The 24,154-nt window shown below is 42.8% G+C and overlaps 1 protein-coding gene across 1 annotated transcript in view; it reads right to left on the bottom strand.

Annotated features, from left to right (window-relative positions):
• The window catches only part of EFEMP1 (EGF containing fibulin extracellular matrix protein 1), a 74,977-nt gene extending 57,714 nt beyond the window's left edge, over nucleotides 1-17,263 (bottom strand). The window contains exons 1-2 of the mRNA XM_066595744.1: nucleotides 17,074-17,263; nucleotides 666-744 (exon numbers count right to left, since the gene is read on the bottom strand). Of these exons, the coding sequence (XP_066451841.1) occupies nucleotides 666-743 (78 nt within the window). The 5' untranslated portion in view covers nucleotide 744; nucleotides 17,074-17,263. The remainder of the gene's footprint in view (nucleotides 1-665; nucleotides 745-17,073) is intronic.
• Nucleotides 17,264-24,154: the final 6,891 nt, after the last annotated feature.

Raw genomic sequence — 24,154 nt, 5'->3', positions numbered from 1 at the left:
TGTGGTCAGTGAGGTCCAGGGACTAAAGGCTAATGGGCTTTAGATGGGACAAATGTCAGGCTCTTAAGCGTCTAACAGTTGTTCCAAAACTTATTGCTCCTGTGCTTTCACACAGGAGCGATAGTCGTTCGGTGAATGGAAACAGAGTGTAACGGAGATCTCTTCTGCCTGTCTGCCTCCATTCACTGTGAGCAGACAGTCAAAGATGAACAACTATCTGTTTATACAGTGAGCTGAAATGATTTCATGCTCAGTACCCTGTTGAGTCCTGTTTACTTGGGACAATTATCACTAAAAATCACTTGTTTGAGCAATTTTTCAGCTTATAGTTATCCCATGTGAAGCCACCCTTACATGAGTCCTGCTTTTTGGTGTCTCAGGGTCTACACACAGTTTACTGGGTTGATTTGGAGAGCTGTATTCTTTACAGCAATTTTTTGTAGGAAAAACTGATTTCCTACTGCATTATAAGAGCTGTTCTTTAATTGTAACAAGCAGAATTGTGAATGCAACTCTGGGTTACAGTACTGACTTAAGATCAGATTTATTAAAAACTAAGCTTTGCAATGTATTTATACAGCCACCGTGAGAATTGTTAGTATATGCTGTTAAAAAAATGTCATCCTATCTGCAAATGTATCAAAATATTTCACCATATGTCTTACCGTATATGTTATGGTCTCATCGGTCTCTTGTGTTGATATTGATGGAATCAGTGTTGCAAAAAATAGAATGCCCAACATGCTGAAATTTAAGAAACACATATGTAAAAAGTCAAACAAGGTCATCTTACTATAGAACTTGAGAAGCACAAATAATTCTGTGGTTGGAATACAGCAATCACCCATAATTACTTTCCACTTAGACTGGGGGATCAGGTTGAGTCTTATGAAGATAGAATGAAGAAATCAAAGCACTAGTGTTGAGTGAAACAAATAAGTAAAACCCTGATTTGGGTCGAACTTTACAAGAAAAATTGGTTTGGATTGAACCTGAATGGAGCTATTAGCAAAATTCTACCCCAAACAGGGTACTACTAGTTCGATTTGCTCAACACTAGCCATAAACATTGATGTAAAACACTATAAGAGCCATAAAAACCCTGTATAACCATCTCAGAGTGTTATACAGGGCTTTTATGTATCTTAGACAGTGTTACACATAGATTTTAGGTATTTTGGTGAACTTCAAATTCATTTCAAACTAATTCGGACCAAACCAATCTTTTTGCAAATGTTCAGCGAACTGGCTGAACCAGACTTTTCAAAAAATTCACTCCTCACTACAAAACACATTTTGCAGTGACGGATTTGGACTAAACTATGCATAGAGGTAATACTATACCAACTAATCTATAAAACCTCACTGGCAAATATTATTACATAATGCATATATTTTTATGTCACATCATTTAGGTCAACTCAAAGTTTATTTCTTTAAAATTATAGCTGTTATATCAACCATTAGTAGATGTATAAAAATTCCACCACCATGTAAGAAACAGGGGTAATGTTAGTAAACAGCTGGAGGCAAGACAAGTTTTTGCGGCACACTAACTTACTATACATATGATACATACAAATGCTGCATCGGAGGGCACTTTATTTTCAAACCTTGCAAACAGTAAAGTTCTGAACAACTACACCATGGGTGCAATAGCCAATATTAGGCTTTTAGACATGACCCTTTTCAGCCCCACTGGATGGTCAACTACTTAACTTTCCTGACCCTCTTGGCTTCTATGGCTTTAGTCTGGTCACTAGGCCAATAATTCAGTCCTTCTTTCTTCTGCTGAAATGCAGTCATGTCAACAACAGGGAACGTGGCTCAGGTCCCATAGCTCAGAGCGCCTATGTGTCACAGCCGGGAGTAGGACTTCAGTTGAGTGCATAGAGCCTATCAGATTGGCTTATGGCTTTTCTTACTTCAGTGTTGGAGCATGGCTCTCCCCCACCACCTTACACCTACTAAGTACTGCAAACTAGGTACGCAGTAGTCATGCATTCCTACTGTGTATTTTCACATACTGGTAGATGTGGGTAATGTGTATTGCATTTTTGTGTGTGTTTTTTCCTTAGTTGACATGATTTCCCTTATGCAGTTTTTGCATAGTACTGGCACATTTAAGAACCCCCTTACATTTGCTCAATCAATCCTTTTGACTGTTTTTATACATTTGCACCATGTGCACAAGCAGCTACAGCATCTAGATAATCTGTAATTAAAGTACAATACACTGTAAGCGCAAGTGAATCGGCATTGACCAAACCATGCATCCATATGCTTGAAGCAGGAAGAGTATCGTTTCCCCTTAAGGAGAGGACCTAGAAGGTGTGTTACGAGACAATTAGAAGGTGGAGGAGACTTATATGGCCATCCATGCTCCTCTGGGAAATATGCAAATAAGGAAGATGGAATAATATTTTTGCAGCGCCACCTATTGTAAGGCAGCATGCCTGCAAGTCAATGTCAGACTTTCTAGACAAGCCTTATAACAATGACTGAATACTGATAAAAGGCAAAAACCCCAAAGTAGCTGTCTGTGTATGGTATTCTGGCTTGGCTTACAATTCCCAGTCATTGTTATAAGGTTTGTCTACAAAGTCTGACTTGCAGGAATGCTGCCTTCCAATAGGTGGCGTTGAAGAGATATTGTTCCATCTTCTCTATTTCCGTAGACATGATGCTATATCTGAAACCTTTCAACTAAATGCATTTCAACAAAGCCCCATAGGCATGCTTTGGGGGGGGGGGGGGGGGGGGGAAATCCTACAGCTTGGAGAGTATGCTACAGTTTCTCGTATTTTGCAGTATGCTCTAACTGTCAATGACTATTGATGCATTTGCTATGCAGTGGGCCAAAATCTGCAACAAAATCTATAGAAAAACCTTCAAGCAACACACTTTTAGACCATGGATGAAATATAAAGGAACTAAAAGAAGAAAATCTCTTCCATCCCACTTTAGCAAGTGTATATATCCCATTATGCGGAACATATGGCTTTACTTTCTGTTGTTTGATGGCCTTGGAAAAGTGCAGCTTAAAGTGTGATAAGAAGGAACATGAAAAGTTTTATTTCTGTCATATAACACATCTCCTAACTAGAGATTGTGGATTCTTATATAAAGCGTTTATTTTTTACATTTTAGGGTTTTGCGAAAGCTAGGAAAATGAAAGGCAGGTGTTTCCCATTCACCACTGGAATTCTACAACTCAATAAAGAAAGCGGCAGATGTAAGGCAGCCGTAAGAAATTTATCTGAAGTGTTCTAGCTGCAGAATTCTCTGTTGAATTACTCATGAAAACCCTAAAGGGACTTTTGGCTGAGAATTCTGAGATATTTTTATTGTAAGAATACTGGTAGTATTATGGATCCTACAAAATGTATTGCCAATCACACCTGGCTGTTGCAGTAAAACCACAGTGGCAAAATCAAAGTACGATTGGATAATTATTTCAACACACTTTGTTCGAAAAAGTCAAATGGGCAGTTGGAACAATGACGCAGCCAAAACTTTTACTTAGTATAGCCAGTCAATGATGGCATATTGGTGGGCCGGTGGTATGTCCTGACTCCTGAACTTATGGTGACTTAGCAGGTTCAGCAAAAATATTGTGCTCAGCCTCTGTGATATGTTTTATGCCCAGTGCATCTTATTAACTGGAGTGCTGCCCAGGCTCAGGTGACCTAGTGTAAGTTGCTGTGCCCAGTTCCCAAGTATGCTCTTGGCAGGGGAGCATTTGGAACTTAAAATTGCAATGAACAGAAATCTAAAAGCGGCCTCATGTTGTAGTTTGGTCCAAATTATTAGCAGGTGGGGCAAAGATAAGAAGATGGGGTTAGTAAAATATTAGGTGTAGCCACATTGGTTTTCACACTTGCCATTTATATCTGTACATACTTACCAGTACAAGTAAAACCTCTACTAACATTGGTAATCCATCCAAAAGCAATCGGCTTTACCTGAAGTTGCTACTCGAGGTAATTATTTCCATAGGAATCAATGTAAATCCAATTAATTTGTTCTAGACATTCCAAAAAACACACCAAACCACATTTAGGCTGGGTTCACACAGGGCGGATTCCTGTCGGAAATCTCACGGTTTGGCCACAGCAAAACCCGCGAGATTTCCGCCGGGAGAACCGCTGCGTTTTAAGCCGCGGCGGCTTTGAAGCGGCCTGGCCGTTTGCTTTTCCGTTGTGGCCGGCGCTCCCATAGAGGAGAGCGTGGCCGCAACGAAAATAAACAAAAAAAGAAAGGTAAATAGACATGCTGCATCTTCTGGAACCGCGGCTGCGGCCGCCACAGCCGCGGCTTCAGCCGGACTTACCGCAGCGGATTGGCCGTCCCGTGTGCACGAGGTTTCTGAGAAATCTCGGCCACATGGCTGGCTAATCCCAAGATTAGCAGCCGCGGGCGTATTTACAATGGCCAAATGCCGCGCGGCAAAGCCGCGGCAAATCCGCCCTGTGTGAACCCAGCCTTAATGGAGAATAAATATGGTCTTTAACCCCTTCCCGCTCCTGGACGTACCTGGTACGTCATGGCAGCCTGGTACTTCCCGCAACATGACGTACCTGGTACGTCCTGGAGATAGCACGGGATCACATAAGATCCCGCGCTATCCCGCAGCGGGAGCCGGCTGTCAGTCACAGCCGGCGTCCCGCTCCAACAGCGGGGGGACATCGGAGATGCGCCCGCCGCTGTTAACCCCTTCCCTGCCGCGATCTAAGTAGATTGCGGCAGGGAAAGAGTTCACAGAGGGATTGCGATCCCTGTGTGTCTCCGGCCGGAACTCGCGATGTTATCGCGAGAGCCCGGCCTGTCACCATGGCAACAGGACGCCAGACACTGGCGTCCTGTATTGCCTGTGCCTATAATCGCTGTACAAGCGATAAGGCATGGGAGAGCAGTAGCTTTGCCATGCCTTATGACAGCGATCATAGGCACAGTGATGTAAGTCCCTCAGAGGGACTCAAATAGTATAAAAAAAAGAAAAGAAAAGTGTAAAAAAAAGAAAAATGTAAAAAAAAAAAATGTAAAAAACCCCTTTTTTATGCTTTTTCTAATATTAGCATAAAAAAAGGGAAAAAAAACTAAAACCCCACATATTGGGTATTGACGCGTCCGTAACGACGTGTACAAAAAGTTGAACATGCTTTTTATTTTGTACGACAAAAAGCGTAAAAAAAACCGCTAAAAAACAGAGGCAAAATGCTAATTTTTAGCATTTTGCCTCATAAAAAATGCAATAAAAGTGATCAAAAAAGCCGTACATTTCCCAAAATGGTACCAATAAAAACTACAGCTCGTCTCGCAAAAAATAAGCCCTTAAAGAGCTCCGTACATAGAAAAATAAAAAAGTTACATGACTTTGAATGCAGCTATAGAGAAAAAAAAAGATTTCCAAAAAAAGGGGGTTTTATTGCAAAAAAGTGTAAAAACCTAAAAAAAATATAACAATTTTGGTATCGTTGTTACCGTACCGACCCGCAGAAAAAATTTAGTGTGTCATTTATGCTGCATGATTAACGCTGTAAAAAAAAAAAAAAAAATCTATGGCAGAATTGATGCGTTTTCTCTCCCTGTTATCATTAAAAAAAAATAAAAAAATTTTACGATATTGTCTATGTACCCAAAAGTGGCACCGATAAAAACTACAGATCGCCACGCAAAAAACAAGCCCTTATACGGCCACGTCCACGGAAAAATAAAAAAGTTATGGCTTTTGAAAAATGGAGATGGAAAAATACCAAAAAATCGCTTGGTCCTCAACGCCAAAATAGGCCATGTCATTAAGGGGTTAATACCAAAAACAATAACAATCATAAATGAATCTAAAAGACTACTGTAAAGAATAACTGAACATTTAACATGCCATTGAACATGTTACTGTGTGTTATCTGTGGTGTTACATAGGACTGCAGATCACACCTACTACATCATCTATCCTCAGCGTTATCACTGTGTTCTCTGTGCTGTTACATAGGCCTGCAGGTGACATCATTATCTGTTCTCAGCGTTATCACTGTGTTCTCTGTGGTGTTACATAGGAATGCAGCTGGTATAATTATCTGTCCTCAGCGTTATCACTGTGTTCTGTGTGCCATTACATAGGAATGCAGGTGGCATAATTATCTGTTCTCAGCATTATCACTGTGTTCTCTGTGCTGTTACATAGGCCTGCAGGTGGCATAATTATCTGTTCTCAGCGTTATCACTGTGTTCTTTGTGCTGTTACATAGGACTGCCGGGGACATCATTATCTGTTCTCAGCGTTATCACTGTGTTCTCTGTGGTGTTACATAGGAATGCAGCTGGTATAATTATCTGTCCTCAGCGTTATCACTGTGTTCTGTGTGCCATTACATAGGAATGCAGGTGGCATAATTATCTGTTCTCAGCATTATCACTGTGTTCTCTGTGCTGTTACATAGGCCTGCAGGTGGCATAATTATCTGTTCTCAGCGTTATCACTGTGTTCTCTGTGCTGTTACATAGGACTGCCGGGGACATTATTATCTGTTCTCAGTGTTATCAATGTGTTCTCTGTGCTGTTACATCGGAATGCAATTGTATAGTTCTGTACTATAGTAGTGTATTACGCGTTGCCAATGATGGATAAGGGTGGGTTGCATTAGCAGCAGGGAGGAGACGCTGAGCAGAAGATCACGTGGGTTCAGCAGAAGGGCCAAGCAACCAATGTTACTAGAGACAAAAATTTGGGCTGAAAAAAATGGCCTTACTCGAAATGGGCCTTAGTAGATGTCAATGCTAGTAGAGGTTTTACTGTACAAAGTATGCCAACAATCTCTGCAATCCAGAAGGCAATAAATATGCGAGTCATGCAATGGACAAATGCCTTGATTAGGTGCAAAAGAGGTGAATAGACATGCCGCTGCACATGGATGAAAATATGGTTGTGTGCCATAGGCCTAAGTCTTTAGTGGAAATCAAAAAGAACCTATGTGATGGCACCTATATGCAGGAGTGTAGCTTAAGGTCCATAGGTCCTGGTGTAAAAGTTCAGCTTGTATCCCCCATTTTCAAAAGCTCTCTTCACGGCCCCCAGCCCCATATGATCCAGTTGTATTGCCAGGTCTCTTAAAAGACCCTTCGATGCAGTAGAATAGCAAGCGGCATCTTACAGGGAGTCTTACAGGCGCAGAGTTTTATTACATTTATACAATACCAGAAATAAGCTTACTACATAGATATAGTAACAAAACTGAGTTTACCACATAGAGATAGCAACATAACGAAGCTTACTACATAGATGCAGCACCTCAACCAAATTTACTACATAGATACAGTAACAGAACCAAGCTTGCTACATAGAATGATAACAGAACTAAAAATTAATACATAGATATGATACCAGAACCAAGCTTACTACATAGATACAGGGACTATAACCAAGCTTGCTGCATAGATACAGTACAAGAACTGAGTTCAATGCATAGATACTTCCAAAGTGTTGGAAAAATGGAGTGTGCTGCTTGGAATACATGCTGTCCTCAGAGCTGTGCTGTATTCATCAAAAAGTATGCCTTGTGTTGTTAAAGACTGTGAATGCTGTGATAGGCTAATTGAGGCAGCTCTATGGTGGATATTATGCAGCAGAAGATTTATAGTGCATCTGCAGGAAACTACAGCTTAAATTGAACTCAGTCCAATTTAGACTGCAGATCTTTTTCCAAAGCTTGTGGATCAGATTTCTTAAAATCTCAGATAATACTACTGTGAAAATTTGCAGCATTTCCATTACATATGCACTTACTCTGAAAGTTAGGTTACTGTCACATCTACGTTAGAGGCTTTGTTTGTAACCTCCATCACAGATTTGACAAAAATCCCAGAAGAAATAGCATCACAAGTAGAGATGAGCGAACGTACTCGGTAAGGCCGATTTCGCAATCGAGCACCGCGATTTTCGAGTACTTCACTACTCGGGTGAAAAGATTCGGGGGGCGCCATGGGTGAGCGGGGGGTTGCAGAGGGGAGTGGGGGGCAGAGGGAGAGAGAGTTCCCCCCTTTTCCGCGCTGCTACCCCCCGCTCCACCACGCCACGCTATGCCCCCCGGCGACCCCCGAATCTTTTCACCCGAGTAGTAAAGTACTCGAAAATCGCGGTGCTCGATTGCGAAATCGGCCTTACCGAGTACGTTCGCTCATCTCTAATCACAAGCCATGCTATTTTGTCCAGCAAAGTGCCATTCAGCACCATTTGATTTTGTCATAGGACAGATCCATTTAGGCAGAGATTCCGTTTTCCCATAATGGAGTTGGAAAACGGAATCCTGAACAGAAACCCAAACACATATAAGAATATGGCCCAAACATGCACAATGCACACAGAGAGGACGTTTTACAAACACACAGCACTCTAGGGAGGACTGTAGTAGTCCTTAATAGGTTGGACACCACTGCAGGAGGGAAACATGACCCTGCTTCCTGCTGCCGCCCCCTTCTATCTCCCTGCAATAATAGAGCTGAGAATTTGTGGCCCAGATTCTGCATCAGCATTGTGTAGCAGCGGAGCTCCACTTCCTGCTCAGCAATGGCGGCATTCATAGGTTTCTATTTGTTGACTCTGGATCCGTACCTCAACCCTGTACTACCAATCCGACAGTCTGCCAGGAGACCAAGGGAGGGTAATTAGCATACCAAGGTGCAACTGCTCATTCAGTGTTGCAAGTAGGGTCTGTGAGCCCCCTTGGCTGTGACCGTCACGACTCCTATAGCTATGTCACTGACCAGAGGCATAACTAGAAGCTCTTGGGCCCTGATGCAAAATCTGTAACAGGGCCCCCTACCTACCATGTGCTGTTTATAATACCGGTGTCTTCTTATGTGATTGAAGGGCCTTTGGGCCTCCTAATGCTCCAGGGCCCGGTAGCGACTGCTACCCATGCATCCCCCATATAGCTTAACCAGTGTCACTGACTATACTCCCCGATTTGTAAGCTGGGTGATAAGATGAAGAAAAATGCTGTATTCCCCCTGCCCTGGGGTCATTAACAGGCTATAATCTTGTTCCCTCACCTCACTTGCAGCTTTCCTTCTCCAACTCCTCTCCTAGGGTTATTTCCTATGAGCGCAGGCGTTTTTACGTGTGGCCTGGTGCATATACCTCGAAGCTGCAATGCGGTTGCCTCCCCTTCCTTCCCCCTCGCCTTCTCACCTCTTCTCTCCTTCCCTCTGGCTGTTTGCAATGGGAATGGGTGGGATGGGGTGGAGCTCAGCACAAGCTCCCTCTCTTCCACCTCCTTGTCTCCTGTCTGCAGCCAGCAATGGGAGAGGTGGAGCTTATTTCAGCCCCCGTCCCGCCCCCTCCCATTGCAAACAACCGGAGGGGAGGAGAGAAGAGGAGAGAAGGGGGAGGGAGTTTAGCAGTCATGCTGCTAAACTCCCTGCCACTCCCCTTCTCTGGCTGCTGTCATTGGCTTCCATAGGAGTCTATGCAGTGGCCGACATATTCCGGGCACAAAGATAGTTCCAGGACTATTTTTTATGCTCAGCAAAAAAGCGCCCCCGGTGCCCCCTGCCATCAGGGCGCTTTTACACCGCGGGAATACGCCTCTGTGATCTGATGCATTGGAATCCAATGCATCAGATGGGAGCATATATCGGCCAGATGAGAAAACGGTGGCCGATATACGCTCGTGTGAATAAGCCCTTACAGACACATACAGCCAGAAATTAAAACTTTTCATGCTGCTCCCCGAGGTCAAATGAGTGCTGCACCCCCAATATTGCAGCTTGAATATTAGTATCATGTGGAAGCTAAGATTCTGGACTTTAGTTTAGCTTTAGCTTTTTTCTAACAAGTATTAAAGCCATGACATTTTATATATGTCCTCAACAGTGAAAGGTATAAAAGTACTTTTACATATTAAAGAGCCCCTCCCATGAAATATTTTTCCATTCAGTATTCCAGGCACAGACTAATATTTTAAAATCCAATGTACATTATCACAATACGTTATTGTGTAATACGTTCACTGTATCTGGTCTAGCTACTTTCTTCATTTTCTATCTATGTTTAGTGACCCCACGCCTATAAAATATCTCCTCTTCCTCTGACATCCTGACCTCAATTGCTACTATTTTCCCTGTCCATAGTCTCCAATATCCTGTGAGCAGTGCATGATGGGAAAATAGGAGCAGAATCACTGTGCTCTATTGCTCATGTGCAGTTCAAAAGGTCCTGTCTGCAGGCAGCAGGCTTTCTCTGGCATTTTGACTGAAAGGGAGGTTGGTGCTAGTAAGTTGCAGGACCTGGGAACAGTGGGCGGAGCTGCAGCGCTGGCCAATAAACAAGTTCTATGCATGCTGGAAGCTGTTGGTAACAGTCTGTTGCTGTGTTTACTGTGGAAGTGATGTATGTAAACACAGCCGCAGATTGGCGATTGCACAGGATGAAGAAAAGCATCCAAAGTAGTAGATAAAGGGCTCTTGTCCACAAGCGATAGTTCATTGCGTTACCCACGGCGATAATCTGGGCTCGGGTAACACAGTGAACGCTTTCCATAGCACAGTCCTGCTGTCCATGAGCGGAGAATCATAGCGATTCACCGCTCGCGGGATTCAAATCGTGGCATGCCGCAGTTTGCCGTGATTCTCCGAGGTGAGCCTATCTCTCAGATAGGCTCATCACAGAGAACTGTCAGTTCTCTACCCTGCTCCCGGACAGCTGAATATCGCTAGCGATACTCAGATTCACCCGTGGACAGGGGGCCAAAAGGTACAGGTTGCTGCTACTTAGCTGTACTTCCTGTTTTCAGCATTTTCAGAATTTCCATTTTGTGCTAGGAAAACCTCCTTAACCACCCACCCAGGTATATATAAGTCAGCTAGTATTACCTTGTTTAGTTATTCCTTTCTATCTGAAAAATTCTCTTCAGTTGAGTCTTGTGACATCCTGCGAATTACGTGGCCTTTGATTGGTTGCAGCAGTCATGTGCTTCCAACCGGCTGTCTTCCCGGAAGCTGGGGCAGTGTGAGCAGCTAAGCTCTGCTTTGGGGGTCCAAAGTAAGGTATTGTCTATTTTCTTATTTTATAGTGGATCCAGAGGCTGGAGAAGTTTTTATACTCATGATAAAGCCCCTTTAATCCTCCATGACTGTATACTTATGGCCGTTAGCATATTTAGGCAAATGTATAAGTTAATAATATTTACTATGTCCTCCCAGCAGACAGAGGTGGTAGAGTCTGTAGCTGCTTATGTAACTCTGTGTTAATGCATCATGGGAATGATAGCATAGAACACAGTGAAAGTGAAGGCAACATAAAGATGGTGCCCAATGAGCATCAGACAGGGTCCATACTGCATGGAAGAGAGTGAAATATACAGCGGAGTCCTCCAGAGTTTAACAAGCAATCAGGAGAGGGGTGTAGAAATAGAAAAATGTATTTTCACAGGCGTACTTCTTCTTATATATTTTTTTAAATCACTAATTAGTGATATTCGACTCCTGATATTATGACCATAGTGTGGTTGTCTACACCAACGATAAATGGTACTTTAATTGGTTATTGATAATTTTATAATAGCTTTACACTAGATAATAAGTATTACATTGTATCAATCATTACGAATATGCAGGTCTTCAATTATCACAGTTCTGTCCTGTCTTTCATTCATATTAATCAGTTAGATACAGGATAATGTACAGGAAGTCAATGTACCTTTGGTATTTGCCATTCCTGCCTATCTAGAAGACTGGTCATGATTCAAAGCATAGAGCGCATCATAACATTTATTCTAAATTTATGATGGAATTTATTCCCTACTGTAATGGGCTCCATTTCCAAAAGTCCAGATGACCAGTTGCTATTTAGGGTAAGAAGGACATTCATTTTGTGTCCAAATTCTATAGATAAAGAAACAGAACAATTCTTTCATTTTGAAATGTTAGCCTGTGCCCAGAATTTTCGTAGCTCTTTGCCTCTTTTTATTCATAAGATTGGCGCTCTTATCTTCAGAAATATGCCTCGTTCGCCGTTGTTGATGATACAAGACTGGAGAGAAGTAGAGTGAATCTGCTGCACATCTGTACCTTTGTATGTGCACAATGTAGGATGGTATGATTCCAGCAAATATATTTCAAAGTATCAAGAATGCGCAGATTATTTTTAGATAAAAGCTTCCAGGAGTGAATTATCTTCTGTTATTTTATATCAAATCTGGATTTTCTTTTCTTGAACCGTACATATCTTATCAATTGTGCATATTGATGATAATGCATTTTTTCGAGTTATAAAGCTTATAAAGAGGTTGTAAAATTAAAGGGGTTTTCCAATGTAACAGGTCCCCTCAAATCATTAGTAGCAGGGGGGAAAGAAATTTATAGTAAAAATACCCGTACTACTTACCTCTCTGCTATGTGCTTCTCTCCGCCATCACTCCAGTCTTCTGTTTACTATGGCTGCAGCGGTTGTTTAATTATGTGACTACTGCAACCAATTGAAGGCCCTACAGGGACAACATCAGTGATGTCACATAAGCCTGCCTAGGGCATCTACATTAGTAGGCCATGTAAGAGACTTACAGGTCATCACTGGGGCAGAAGACCCGGTGATATCACCTATCAGAGTGCCAAAATGGCATTCCATTGTCATTGTGATCATATTGCTTTTATATAGTTTGGGGCATGAGGGGCCCAAAGGTATATATATAAAAAAAATAAGTTGGACAACCCTTTTAAGTCAATTAGAACATATGATAATCATAAAGGTGGGTGTCTCAATTGGGAAACCTCTTGTAGCCAGAGGAGAGAGACACTATAAAGAGCTGCTCTCACTCTAAAAGAGCTACCTGTTCATTCATTTGAACTGATACCATGTAATACTACATTTTCTCAAAGTTAAGTGTGCGTCGGCTTGCATATGTCCATCAAAAAGCGGAACTTCCAGCTGCCGTATCTGAGACAACTGGCTTCATTCTGAAAAGAAATTGTTGCATTAAAAAGCCCCATTAATTTACTGATAAGAGTCGGGGACAATAAAAGAACATAAACGGAATACAACAGTTGCAGGTGGCACCATAAAATGAAGTCCTAAATTGGAATTTCCTTTAATTAAACTTTTTGGGAAAGTAAGAATGATGTTGTAACTTGAAAAAAAAGTACAGTATCCAATAGTTGGAGAGTGGCTTGTGGTGAAAATAAAGACCTCTCAGTTTTTAAGGACAGCTGAGATTGCACTAGTGGTTCGGGATCTGATAGAAAGTGTGCACTGTTTTGTCTGTTGGAGACAGGCCGGTGTCAGCGGGGCTCCTTGAGTTGTAAAAGACTCCACTGGTGGAGAGGAGTCTTTCTGTTGAGTGACTCTGAGGGAATTTGGAGTCAATAGCTGGAAGACAGAACCTACCCAGTCCCTGCAAGAGATAAGGAAAGTAAGGCTGCCTGCAGACAGGCAGGTCAGATTCCACATGCGGAATCCCACAGTGGAACCCAACCCTGTGCCCAGCCAGCATCCGCACGTATCTGTCCTGAAGTCTTTTTATCTGTACTGCGGATGGTTTGCAAGGTGAGCCGTCAGACATGCGCAGTACAGTTTTTTTTTTTTAATCTCATCTTTTCTTGCGTCATCGGCTAGCAATGATGCAGAATCCGCAACCTTTCCGCAATGTTATTGTGGAAGGGTCGCGGATCGGACGGCTTTAATTGACATTAAAAGAAGCCGTCCGTGTAGAACCCGCACAGAAATAGAGCATCCTTCGCTTTCTCCTCTGCTTGTGGAAAATTGCGATCAATTACGGCTCATGTAGAGGAAGTCGCGTTTTGCCTGCTATGGGCAGTATTTGCTGCGGAATCCGGAGGCGGACGCTCGTGGCCTAAATATATATGTACCCTAAAAGACTAGACTGAGAACTGCTGGACTGAAAAGGGGAAAGTTCCATCATCACCCCACTGCCTGTCAAAGTCATGTTTAGGGTGTGCCTCTCAGTACTTGTACCTATTATGCATCTGTGCCTCTTCGGAGTCTAAGTAAGATCAAGTTCAATTTCACAACTACCCCTATGAAAGTTTTTTCTGGGTCTTTTGAGCACTATATCTGACATTCCTCTAAGCTGTTTCACACTATTCTATGTTTCTGGTAATGCAAATTCTGATCAGTAGGAAACAGGCTTAATTACATCCCTGCTGCTGCATTACAATAGATTTTGACAGAACACTCATTTGGCTGCCAGCTCATTTTCCTAACTTGACCAGAAGCAGGGGCAATTCCAGTGAGCATGGCTTTTTTTAAAAATACGGGAAGGGTTGTTAGTTGGCAGTGGCTTATCTTTCATGCAACAACCACATTGGCAAAACATAAATATGCCAAAACCCTTGGATGTCTAGGTTTGCCAATACAAACTTAACAATACAAATATTATCTGTATACAAAGATTATTGAGTAATTTGGCAATGACATACCACCAACAGAGTTCATCTGCTCTGCACGAATTATGTATTGGCATAATATTCCAACTTTAAAGAGCCCCATGAAGGTAAAAGTAGCCCTCGGCTTCAAATTATTGGAACTCATATGCTGATGGCAATGAACCACTATTAGCTAACAGTAGGGAACACTGTTGTTTAAAAAGGAGCTTTGTAAAAGGATAAACCCTTCAAGGCAAAGTCAAAAATTCCTTATGTAATGTTCTATTGAGATGGAGAACATGCTACTAGAAGGTTAAGGAGAAACCATTGTAACCTTGGCTAAGTTCTTAGTAAAAGACTACATAAGTGAGTTGCTCCCTTTGTGGCATTGCAGGAACTTGTTATAAATTACAATATCCATAGCACAGTATTACTACCAAGGGGACTACACCTAATGAATGTTGGCGGATATTATAAACTGCCTATCCATCAGGGAGAGATTGACTTAGTAGCCATAAGTAAGAGATTTTATTGAAGTTGGAGAAAATGTTTTCCATGTGTTATGTTATTCTATGAAATGTGAATTTTGACAAAAATGTTTAAGAAAGTGAGCATTTTAGTAGATATACTATAGTTTATATGCTATTACGGGGAAAGCAAGAGATATACAGTAAATGTAAGGCTTATTGCTTGTGAAATCTATCTATCTATTTTAACATGGCTCTTTCATTCATAATCATAAATACCACAATGCTTTGCAAAGTTACCTATGACAATAAGTTATACTCAATGCAAAATTTAAGTTGAATTCTTCCATTTTTGATCACTTCCATTCGTATGTCCAAAGATGCACTACAGTATTTGGTCATTTAGCAATTATACCCATATGTAGTTATACAGAAATGAATGAGTTATGCTTATTATCCTTCCTAAGTACATACTGTAGCTAGCTGTATAGTATATATCCTAAAGTGACCCCCTAGTTCTGCTAAGCCATATGTATTAAAGCAGCCAAGAAAAGCTATGATTTAAAATCATTAAAGGGAACCTGTCACTAGTATTTAGCAATGCAAACGAATATCAGTGCAACAATTGCGAATTGTGTGTCTTTGGCAATAACTGTGGATCAAAGCATACCTTATTAAAAACACTTTTTAATAAAAAAGAGTTTTGAAAAAAAAAAAAAAGAAAAAAAAAACTTTTTAAAATTTCCAGTAAAAGTGGCAGAATGGTGTGTTGGGGGTGTGCTGGACCGTCTCTGCTAGCTGCCTGGTTTTCACCAAAGTCCATCCCTTTGGCCTCCTCTAATGCGAATGATGCAAAAAGTCTCATACATGCACAGCTGTGAAGTTTTGTACCTGCACCGTGAGGATGGCTACTAGTGCATGTGCAGATAAGGACCTCGATTTTGCCCACAAATAGGAGAGTTTATCTGCTCATGAGCTGGTAGCTGACCTCATGACACAGGTGCAAGCCTTCGGCCTACTCTAACAGGGATGATGCAGAAGGCATTATCCATGCACCACTGTAGACTTTGGTGCAAACCAGGCAGCTAGCAGAGACAGTCCAGCATGCCCATTGGACCACTCTGCCTGATTTACATTTGGCACAGGCAATTTTCAAAGTGCTGTTATACTGATATGCTTTTATTCAGCGTTATAACAAAAGCAGTGCAGGAAAGACAGATAATGCTTTAACATCTGCATCACGAACTCCGGCCGGAGGTTCGGTCACAGATCCGACTCAAAATACCAGAAGAAAAAGTGCTTTTTCTTCCACCCACAAGCTGGGCAGCTGAGCAAAAAGTGGACAGACCTCATTACAGTCAATGGGTTCCTTCTGGTGCTGTTCGGTTCTGTCCAGAGATTGAACCGTTTGGCGCGGGAATTCCCTTTTCCTGCTCCCCAAATGGAGCAAGAAAGTGGAATCCCCAGAGCATGTGTGAACGCAGCCTATCTCATAATTATTTGCATTTCTAAATACTCGTGAAAGGTTCCCTTTAATAAAAAAACAGAGTATAGCAATATATTCATTTTGTGTTAAGAGTAGGCATCATGCATAAGGTGAATACTGGTCATTATTATATATATGGCTAAAAACTTTCAACTTAAACCACAAGTATACATTTTTTCCCAATACATTGTTACTAGTTTGTCAATATAGCTTCCATCAATAAATATGTATAAATTACATCAATAGTTTCATTATGATAAATATGATGAATTAATAGCTTATTACATCTTTACTCTTCCTATGCTACTGTGAAGGAAAACATAAAGCGATCCATCACGCTTTTATATTACCAAAAGTATAATACAAAAGTTTTTATCTATCATATCTACTAGGTTGGGCGCTACTGGAATTCTAAATAACTGTGAGTCAGCCATATATGACCTTACTAATCCAACCTTGGGATATCCAATGCTGGCAATGAAGAAATAAAGTGACTCCTAAAACTCTGAATTTCCAATTCCAGTGCATTTGATATCGTGAATAAAACATGAAAGTACGCAATGTTACAATGAACAACCGAGCACAACGTACTGCCAAAAAAAGTCAACATACCCTTATCAAAATAGCTAACATACAGTGAGGATTCATTGCTTGTCTGGAAAGTTGCATACATTTTTAGTATAATCTGTAACATAAAATATAAAGTTTGTGTATGGAAAAAAAAAATGCAGTTGATTTTCTTACTTTTAAAATAGGTCAGTGTTTGATCCGGTTGCAAATCATAAAACAAGGTTTCCTTTGCAGGTGAGAGGATGAAAGCAGGAATGAGATTAAAGCATGCAACTATTTAGTCAATCTCAGGGAGTTGAGAAGCGAGGGAGCACATCAACGCTCTGCTGCTCCAGGCATGTGGATACAGTGTTGAAAGGAGGTATTCATTTCAGCCTGGCTCCAAGGACACTCCTCTTTTCTTCTCTCTCACTCACATATCCTCCCATTATTTAAGCATATGTGATGTGTTAACTGAACCCTGCCAACTCATAAGCTAAATGCGACTTTCATTGAAAACACTATAACCCACGGTTATAAGAAAATGTGTAAGGTTTAATTATGTGACCTTTCATATACCACAGAATGTAGCATATTTTTATTGCTCTTACTCATAAGCCTCCATCATGCTCAATGCCTTTTAGCCATAGTTTGGCTAATGAACATACAGAGGTTATAATGTGATTATTATGTATTACTAATAGTCAATTATTAGTATCTAAGTATGTTTTCAGATGACACATTCACCTCTGAGGCCTATGTTCTATAACAAGTAGCAGAAGCACTAGTGATATTTGTTGGCAAAGCAATGAGGGTATAGTTGAGTAGAAAGTTTTACCTCTATCTGTTAAATATCCTTTCTGCTATAATAGACTCATTGACAAAAAAAAATAATGCACCCAGAAGGAGTCTTTCAAATAGAATGAAAGTTTATATGTGTAAATGTAATGATGATATATGTGTAAATGTAATGATGATTCACATCTGCGCTGGGACTTTCGGTCGAAGATTTCGTAACAGATCCGGCTCAAAATACAAAATACAGTGCTGCATGCAGAGCTTTTTCTTCTGTCCAAAAGCTGGGCTGGGAAGAAAGGGAATGGACCTCATTATAGTCAATGGGTTCCAACCAGCGCTGTTCAGTTGTGTCCAGAGATAGAGCTGTTCGGCCACTGGGATTTCCCTTTCCTTCTCCCCAACGGAGCAGGAAAGCAGAACCCCCGAGTGCAAATGTGAAACCACCCTTAGTGATTACAATATTAGAGCAAAAAGATATGTTCATTGGGGATAATTGCACAATTCAAAGGACGCTCTGGTACCCTGTTGAGCTGTCTCTAACCTGGATATGTGATGAGATACACTTGAGATTGGATGCATACAGATTCTATATGTTATTTGGTGTCGCATTTGCACATAGATGTCGTCACTGGACCTCTAGATCCTGCACACTCGTAGGCTGACAAAGCTGGTGTCACAGCTAATCCCATAAATGCTCAAATGGTGATAAATCTGCCAACCCAGCAGGCCAAAAAAGTGTGACAATGTTGCAGGGACATTCCTGTGACACCTTTGTGTGTGCGGCTGAGCATTATCCTGCTAGAAAATGCTCCTTGGAAGCCCTAACATGAGATACAACATATGTGGCTGCAGGATGTCCTGAACTTATCGCTGAGCTGTCATTGTCCCTCATATCACTATTAGGGGTGACCGACTGTCGTATGCGATGGCTCCCTACGTCATCACACAAGCAGTTGAGGCAGTGTGTTGCTCCACAGAATAGGCAGGATTGACATGCTCACTACGAGGCCTTTATACTTGAACACAACTGTCGTTGGCTCTCGGAGAGAATCTTAATTTATCGCTAAAGATGATACGATTACAGTATGTAGCAGTCTAGAATTCTTGTTCAGAACACCACTGCAAACAAAGGTGACGGTGTTGAGGTATTAATGGCAGGACACGAAATGGGCACTGTGACACCGAATTTCCTCCTGCTAAGCACCTGGCAATCTATGACTGGATGGTGGACAACGAATCTGTTGGATCTGCTCATGCTTGTTGGCGGATCAAATGATCTTCTCTATGGCTGGTCTGTCTAGGACGTCCATACCCTGTTTGCCGTGTGTGCCCTCATGTAATCACTGCTTTCAACACCTTTTAACAGCTTTGTCAGAGCAGGCAGTTCATTGAAATAACCATCCTGCTTTTCTCATTTCAGTGATGCACCCTTTTCAATGTCTGCATTGCGGCGGTTCTGGGATTGCTGCCTTGCTGATAGTCTGGTGCTGGTTTTGGAGATGTTTCTACATCTTCTGGCTCAGATAGGTGTGGTATTAGGTGCGGTGTGCTTAGTCGCACCTGTGGGTAATTATCAGGCCTATTTAGCTTGGTCTGATATTGAGCTGAGTTGCTGTTGATTTTCAATCTCTCTCTGGCTGGGCTAGCAGCCAGAGCTTGGTCCTGGACCTCTCAGTTTCCTATGCATCTCAGAGATAAGTACTGCATTTGTTTGCTTTCGTATTTTTGGATTCTTGTGTTATTCCCGTTTCCCACTTAGGGTCAACTAGGGGCCGAGGCACGCAGTCAGGGCCGTCCTTATCGGGACGATTGCCCTGCTTTCAGGCAGGTTCTCCCCTGTGTTTAATCATATAGTGACAGTGTTTCCTATATTTTTGGTTTGTTTTGTTTTATCACTATTTGTTTGCAGTTGTGGGAGCTCTGCGGGTGGAAGATCCAGCACGTCCAGGTTGGATGTAACATAATTAACAGCCATACTTACTCTGTGGGATATTTTCACTTATCCAATATGAATCCCATTGAGGTTTTGTCAAACCAGCTGAGGGTGCTGAAGTAAAACGGCAGCACCTGAGGGGTTGAGGTAAGGAGCCTAAACTTGAGCTACCTGATCCTTTCTCTGGAGACGGACAAAAATTTGCTTGCTTTAGAGTGTCTTGTAAGATGTATTTCAGGTTGTGCCTTGTGTCTTCTGGTGATGCGCTACAGAGGGTTGGCATTGCCATTTCCAGACAGCAAGGGGCTCCACAGGCATGGGCTTTTTCCTTGCCTCCCTCCTCTGAAGCTTTGTCCTCTGTGGATCATTTCTGCAAGAGCCCTAGGTTCAATCTATGATGATCCCGATAGGGTATCGCTGGCAGAGGGAAAGCTCAGAGGTTTACATCAGGGAGACTCTTCCATTGAGAATTTCTGCACTGAATTCCGACGTAGGGTAACTGAGACTTAATTGAATGACCCTGCTTTGTGAAGCTAGTTCTACTGTGGTCTTGCTGATAAAATGAAAGACTTATTGGTAGTTTATCCTGTTCCTCAAAGTCTTGATGATGCAATGTCTTTAGCCATCAGAATAGGTAGACGGGTTAGAGAGTGACATAATAAGCTGTCCTACTGATGAGAAGGAACCCATGCAAGTAGGTTCATTAGCTGGCAAGGTCAATAGAGAGAAAAGGTATCAAGGTAGAGGATGGAGCTTTTTCTGCAATCAGACTAGACATTTTGTGCAGAATTGTCCTCGCTGTAGGTCACAGTCAGAAAACTAGGGGGCCTGCAGGTTAGAGGGGAGGTTCCTCTAGGCCCACAGATTGCTTGGATGTCATCCTCCAGGGTCGTTCTTCCTGCTGAGATACTCTTTGGGGGTGATAGTGGTCCAATCATATAGTACATTTTTGAATTTTGTGCAGCTGGTGTCAACCGAATCCATCAGGAGATGGTAAAATGTTTAGGATTAGAGATAAAACCTCTGGTTTCACCCATTTATGTCTCTGCCATCGATGCCTCTCCACAATCCCAGAAGTGTTTAAAGTTCTGTGTTCTGGATCTTTGTCTCAAGATCGGATTATTTCATACTGAAACTATCACCCTTTATATTATATCCAAGTTGTCTTAGGTGTACCGTGTTTGCTTTTGCATAATCCCGTGCTAGATTGGAAAAGGGAAGACATTTCTAAATGGTGCTCTTTCTGTAAAACTTGTTGTATATCTGTAAAGGTGTCTTCTGTACAAGTGGATGATTTGCTTGATTATTTATCTGACTTTTCAGATGTCCTTGCACAGGAAAGGGCAGACAAGTTACCACCTCACAGAGGGGGGGGGGGGGGGGAATTGCTCTATTGAACTCATCCCAGACTTTAAACTGCTTAAAAGCCATATGTACAACCTATCCGCTCCAGAGAGACTGTCCCGGATTGGTTTATATCCAGGACAGTTTAAGGAAGAAGTATATATGCACCTTTTTTTTGTTTTGTTAAGAAAAAAGTTGGGGGTTTGCGGCCCAGTCTTGATTTCAGGGATCAAAACAAAATCACCAAGCGTAATCCAGACCCATTGCCTCACATTCCAGGTCTGTTTGGACAGTTGAATGGGGCCAACTGTTTTCCAAATTTAGATCTACGAGGGGCATAAGGAGGGGGACGAATAGAGAACCGCCTTTAATCTCTCCTAAGGGCATTTTGAGAACTTGGTGATGCCATTTGGGTTAACAAATGCTACTGCAGTTTTCCAGTCCTTTATTAATGAGGTACTCTATGAATTTATTGGCCACTTTGTTCTGGTATATCTCAACGATATTCTCATCTTTTTGTCAGATTTCAATTAACACATTTCCCACTTCGTCAGGTCCTCCAAGCACTGTGTGATAATAATTTATTTGCGAATAGGAAAAATTAGTTTTTTCAATGCAGAAGATCACATTTCTGGGTCACATTATTACTAGAGATGAGCGAGCACCAAAATGCTCGGGTGCTCGTTACTCGGGACGAAATTATCGCGATGCTCGAGGGTTCGTTTCGAATAACGAACCCCATTGAAGTCAATGGGCGACTTGAGCATTTTTGTATATCGCCGATGCTCGCTAAGGTTTCCATTTGTGAAAATCTGGGCAATTCAAGAAAGTGATGGGAACAACACAGCAACGGATAGGGCAGGCGAGGGGCTACATGTTGGGCTGCATCTCAAGTTCCCAAGTCCCACTATTAAGCCACAATAGCGGCAAGCGTGCCCCCCCCCTACCAACACGTTTACTTCTGAAAAGCCCTCATTAGCAATGCATACCTTAGCTAAGCACCACACTACCTCCAACAAAGCACAATCACTGCCTGCATGACACTCCGCTGCCACTTCTCCTGGGTTACATGCTGCCAACCCCCCCCCCATGACGCAGTGTCCACAGCGCACACCAAAGTGTCCCTGCGCAGCCTTCAGCTGCACTCATGCCACACCACCCTCATGTCTATTTATAAGTGCATCTGCCATGAGGAGGAACCACAGCCACACACTGCAGAGGGTTGGCACGGCTAGGCAGCGACCCTCTTTAAAAGGGGCGGGGCGATAGCCCACAATGCTGTACAGAAGCAATGAGAAAAATAATCCTGTGCCACCGCCATCAGGAGCTGCACACGTGGGCATAGCAATGGGGAACCTATGTGCCACACACTATTCATACTGTCAAGGTGTCCGCATGCCCCAGTCAGACCGCGTTTTTTAATAAATAGTCACAGGCAGGTACAACTCCGCAATGGGAATTCCGTGTGCACCCACAGCATGGGTGGCTCCTTGTAACCCACCAGCGGTACATAAATATATCCCATTGCATTGCCCATCACAGCTGAGGTAATGTCATGTTAAATGCAGGTGGGCTTCGGCCCACACTGCATGCCCCAGTCAGACTGGGGTTCTTTAGAAGTGGACACATGCAGTTACAACTCCGTGTGGACCGACAGCATGGGTGGGTGCCAGGAAGCCACCGGCGGTACATAAATATATCCCATTGCAGTGCCCATCACAGCTGAGGTAACGTCCGATTAAATGCAGGTGGGCTTCGGCTCACACTGCATGCCCCAGTCAGACTGGGGTTCTTTAGAAGTAGACACATGCAGTTACAACTCCCTGTGGACCCACAGCATGGGTGGCTCTCTGGAACCCACCGGCGGTACATAAATATATCCCATTGCAGTGCTCAGCACAGCTGATGTAACGTCAGCTTTAATGCAGGTGGGCAAAAAATTAATTGGATTACACTGTAGGCGAGGGCCCCCAAAAATTGGTGTACCAACAGTACTAATGTACGTCAGAAAAATTGCCCATGCCCAACCAAGAGGACAGGTGAAACCCATTAATCGCTTTGGTTAATGTGGCTTAATTGGTAACTAGGCCTGGAGGTAGCCCAGTTAAAATAAAAATTGGTTCAGTTGAAAGTTTCAACGCTTTAATGAGCATTGAAACGTATAAAAATTGTTTACAAAAATTATCTGACTGAGCCTTGTGGGCCTAAGAAAAGTTGCCCGTTCGGCGTGATTACGTCAGGTTTCAGGAGGAGGAGCAGGAGGAGGAGGAGGAATATTATACACAGATTGATGAAGCTGAAAGGTCCACGTTTTTGATGGTGATAGAGAACAATGCTTCCATCTGCGGGTGCAGCCTACGTATTGTTTAGGTATCGCTGCTGTCCGCTGGTGGAGAAGAGAAGTCTGGGGAAATCCAGGCTTTGTTCATCTTGATGAGTGTAAGCCTGTCGGCACTGTCGGTTGACAGGTGGGTACGCTTATCTGTGATGATTCCCCCAGCCACACTAAACACACTCTCTGACAAGACGCTAGCCGCAGGACAAGCAAGCACCTCCAGGGCATACAGCGCGAGTTCAGGCCACGTGTCCAGCTTCGACATCCAGTAGTTGTAGGGGGCAGAGGAGTCACGAAGGACGGTCGTGCGATCGGCTACGTACTCCCTCACCATCCTTTTACAGTGCTCCCGCCGACTCAGCCTTGACTGGGGAGCCGTGACACAGTCTTGCTGGGGAGCCAAAAAGCTGCCAAAGGCCTTAGAGAGTGTTCCCCTGCCTGTGCTGTACATGCTGCCCGATCTCTGCGCCTCCCCTGCTACCTGGCCCTCGGAACTGCGCCTTCGGCCACTAGCGCTGTCGGATGGGAATTTTACCATCAGTTTGTCCGCCAGGGTCCTGTGGTATAGCATCACTCTCGAACCCCTTTCCTCTTCGGGTATGAGAGTGGAAAGGTTCTCCTTATACTGTGGGTCGAGCAGTGTGTACATCCAGTAATCCGTAGTGGCCAGAATGTGTGTAGCGCGAGGGTCACGAGAAAGGCATCCTAACATGAACGACAGGACCTGCTCACACTGCTCATTTTCTAATAAAGGTCTACCGCGTGGACCCATTAATTGTGCGATGAATGTGGGGTCGCCAGAAACGTGCCTCTCCCCTAATCCCGCAGCAGTCGGCTGCGATACACCTGGATCAGGAGCTCGGCCT

The sequence above is a fragment of the Eleutherodactylus coqui genome, chromosome 3, assembly GCF_035609145.1.
Source record: "Eleutherodactylus coqui strain aEleCoq1 chromosome 3, aEleCoq1.hap1, whole genome shotgun sequence".
Lineage (NCBI taxonomy): Eukaryota > Metazoa > Chordata > Amphibia > Anura > Eleutherodactylidae > Eleutherodactylus > Eleutherodactylus coqui.
Note: the sequence above shows the minus strand (reverse complement) of the source record. Positions and strands in the feature narration are given on the sequence as shown.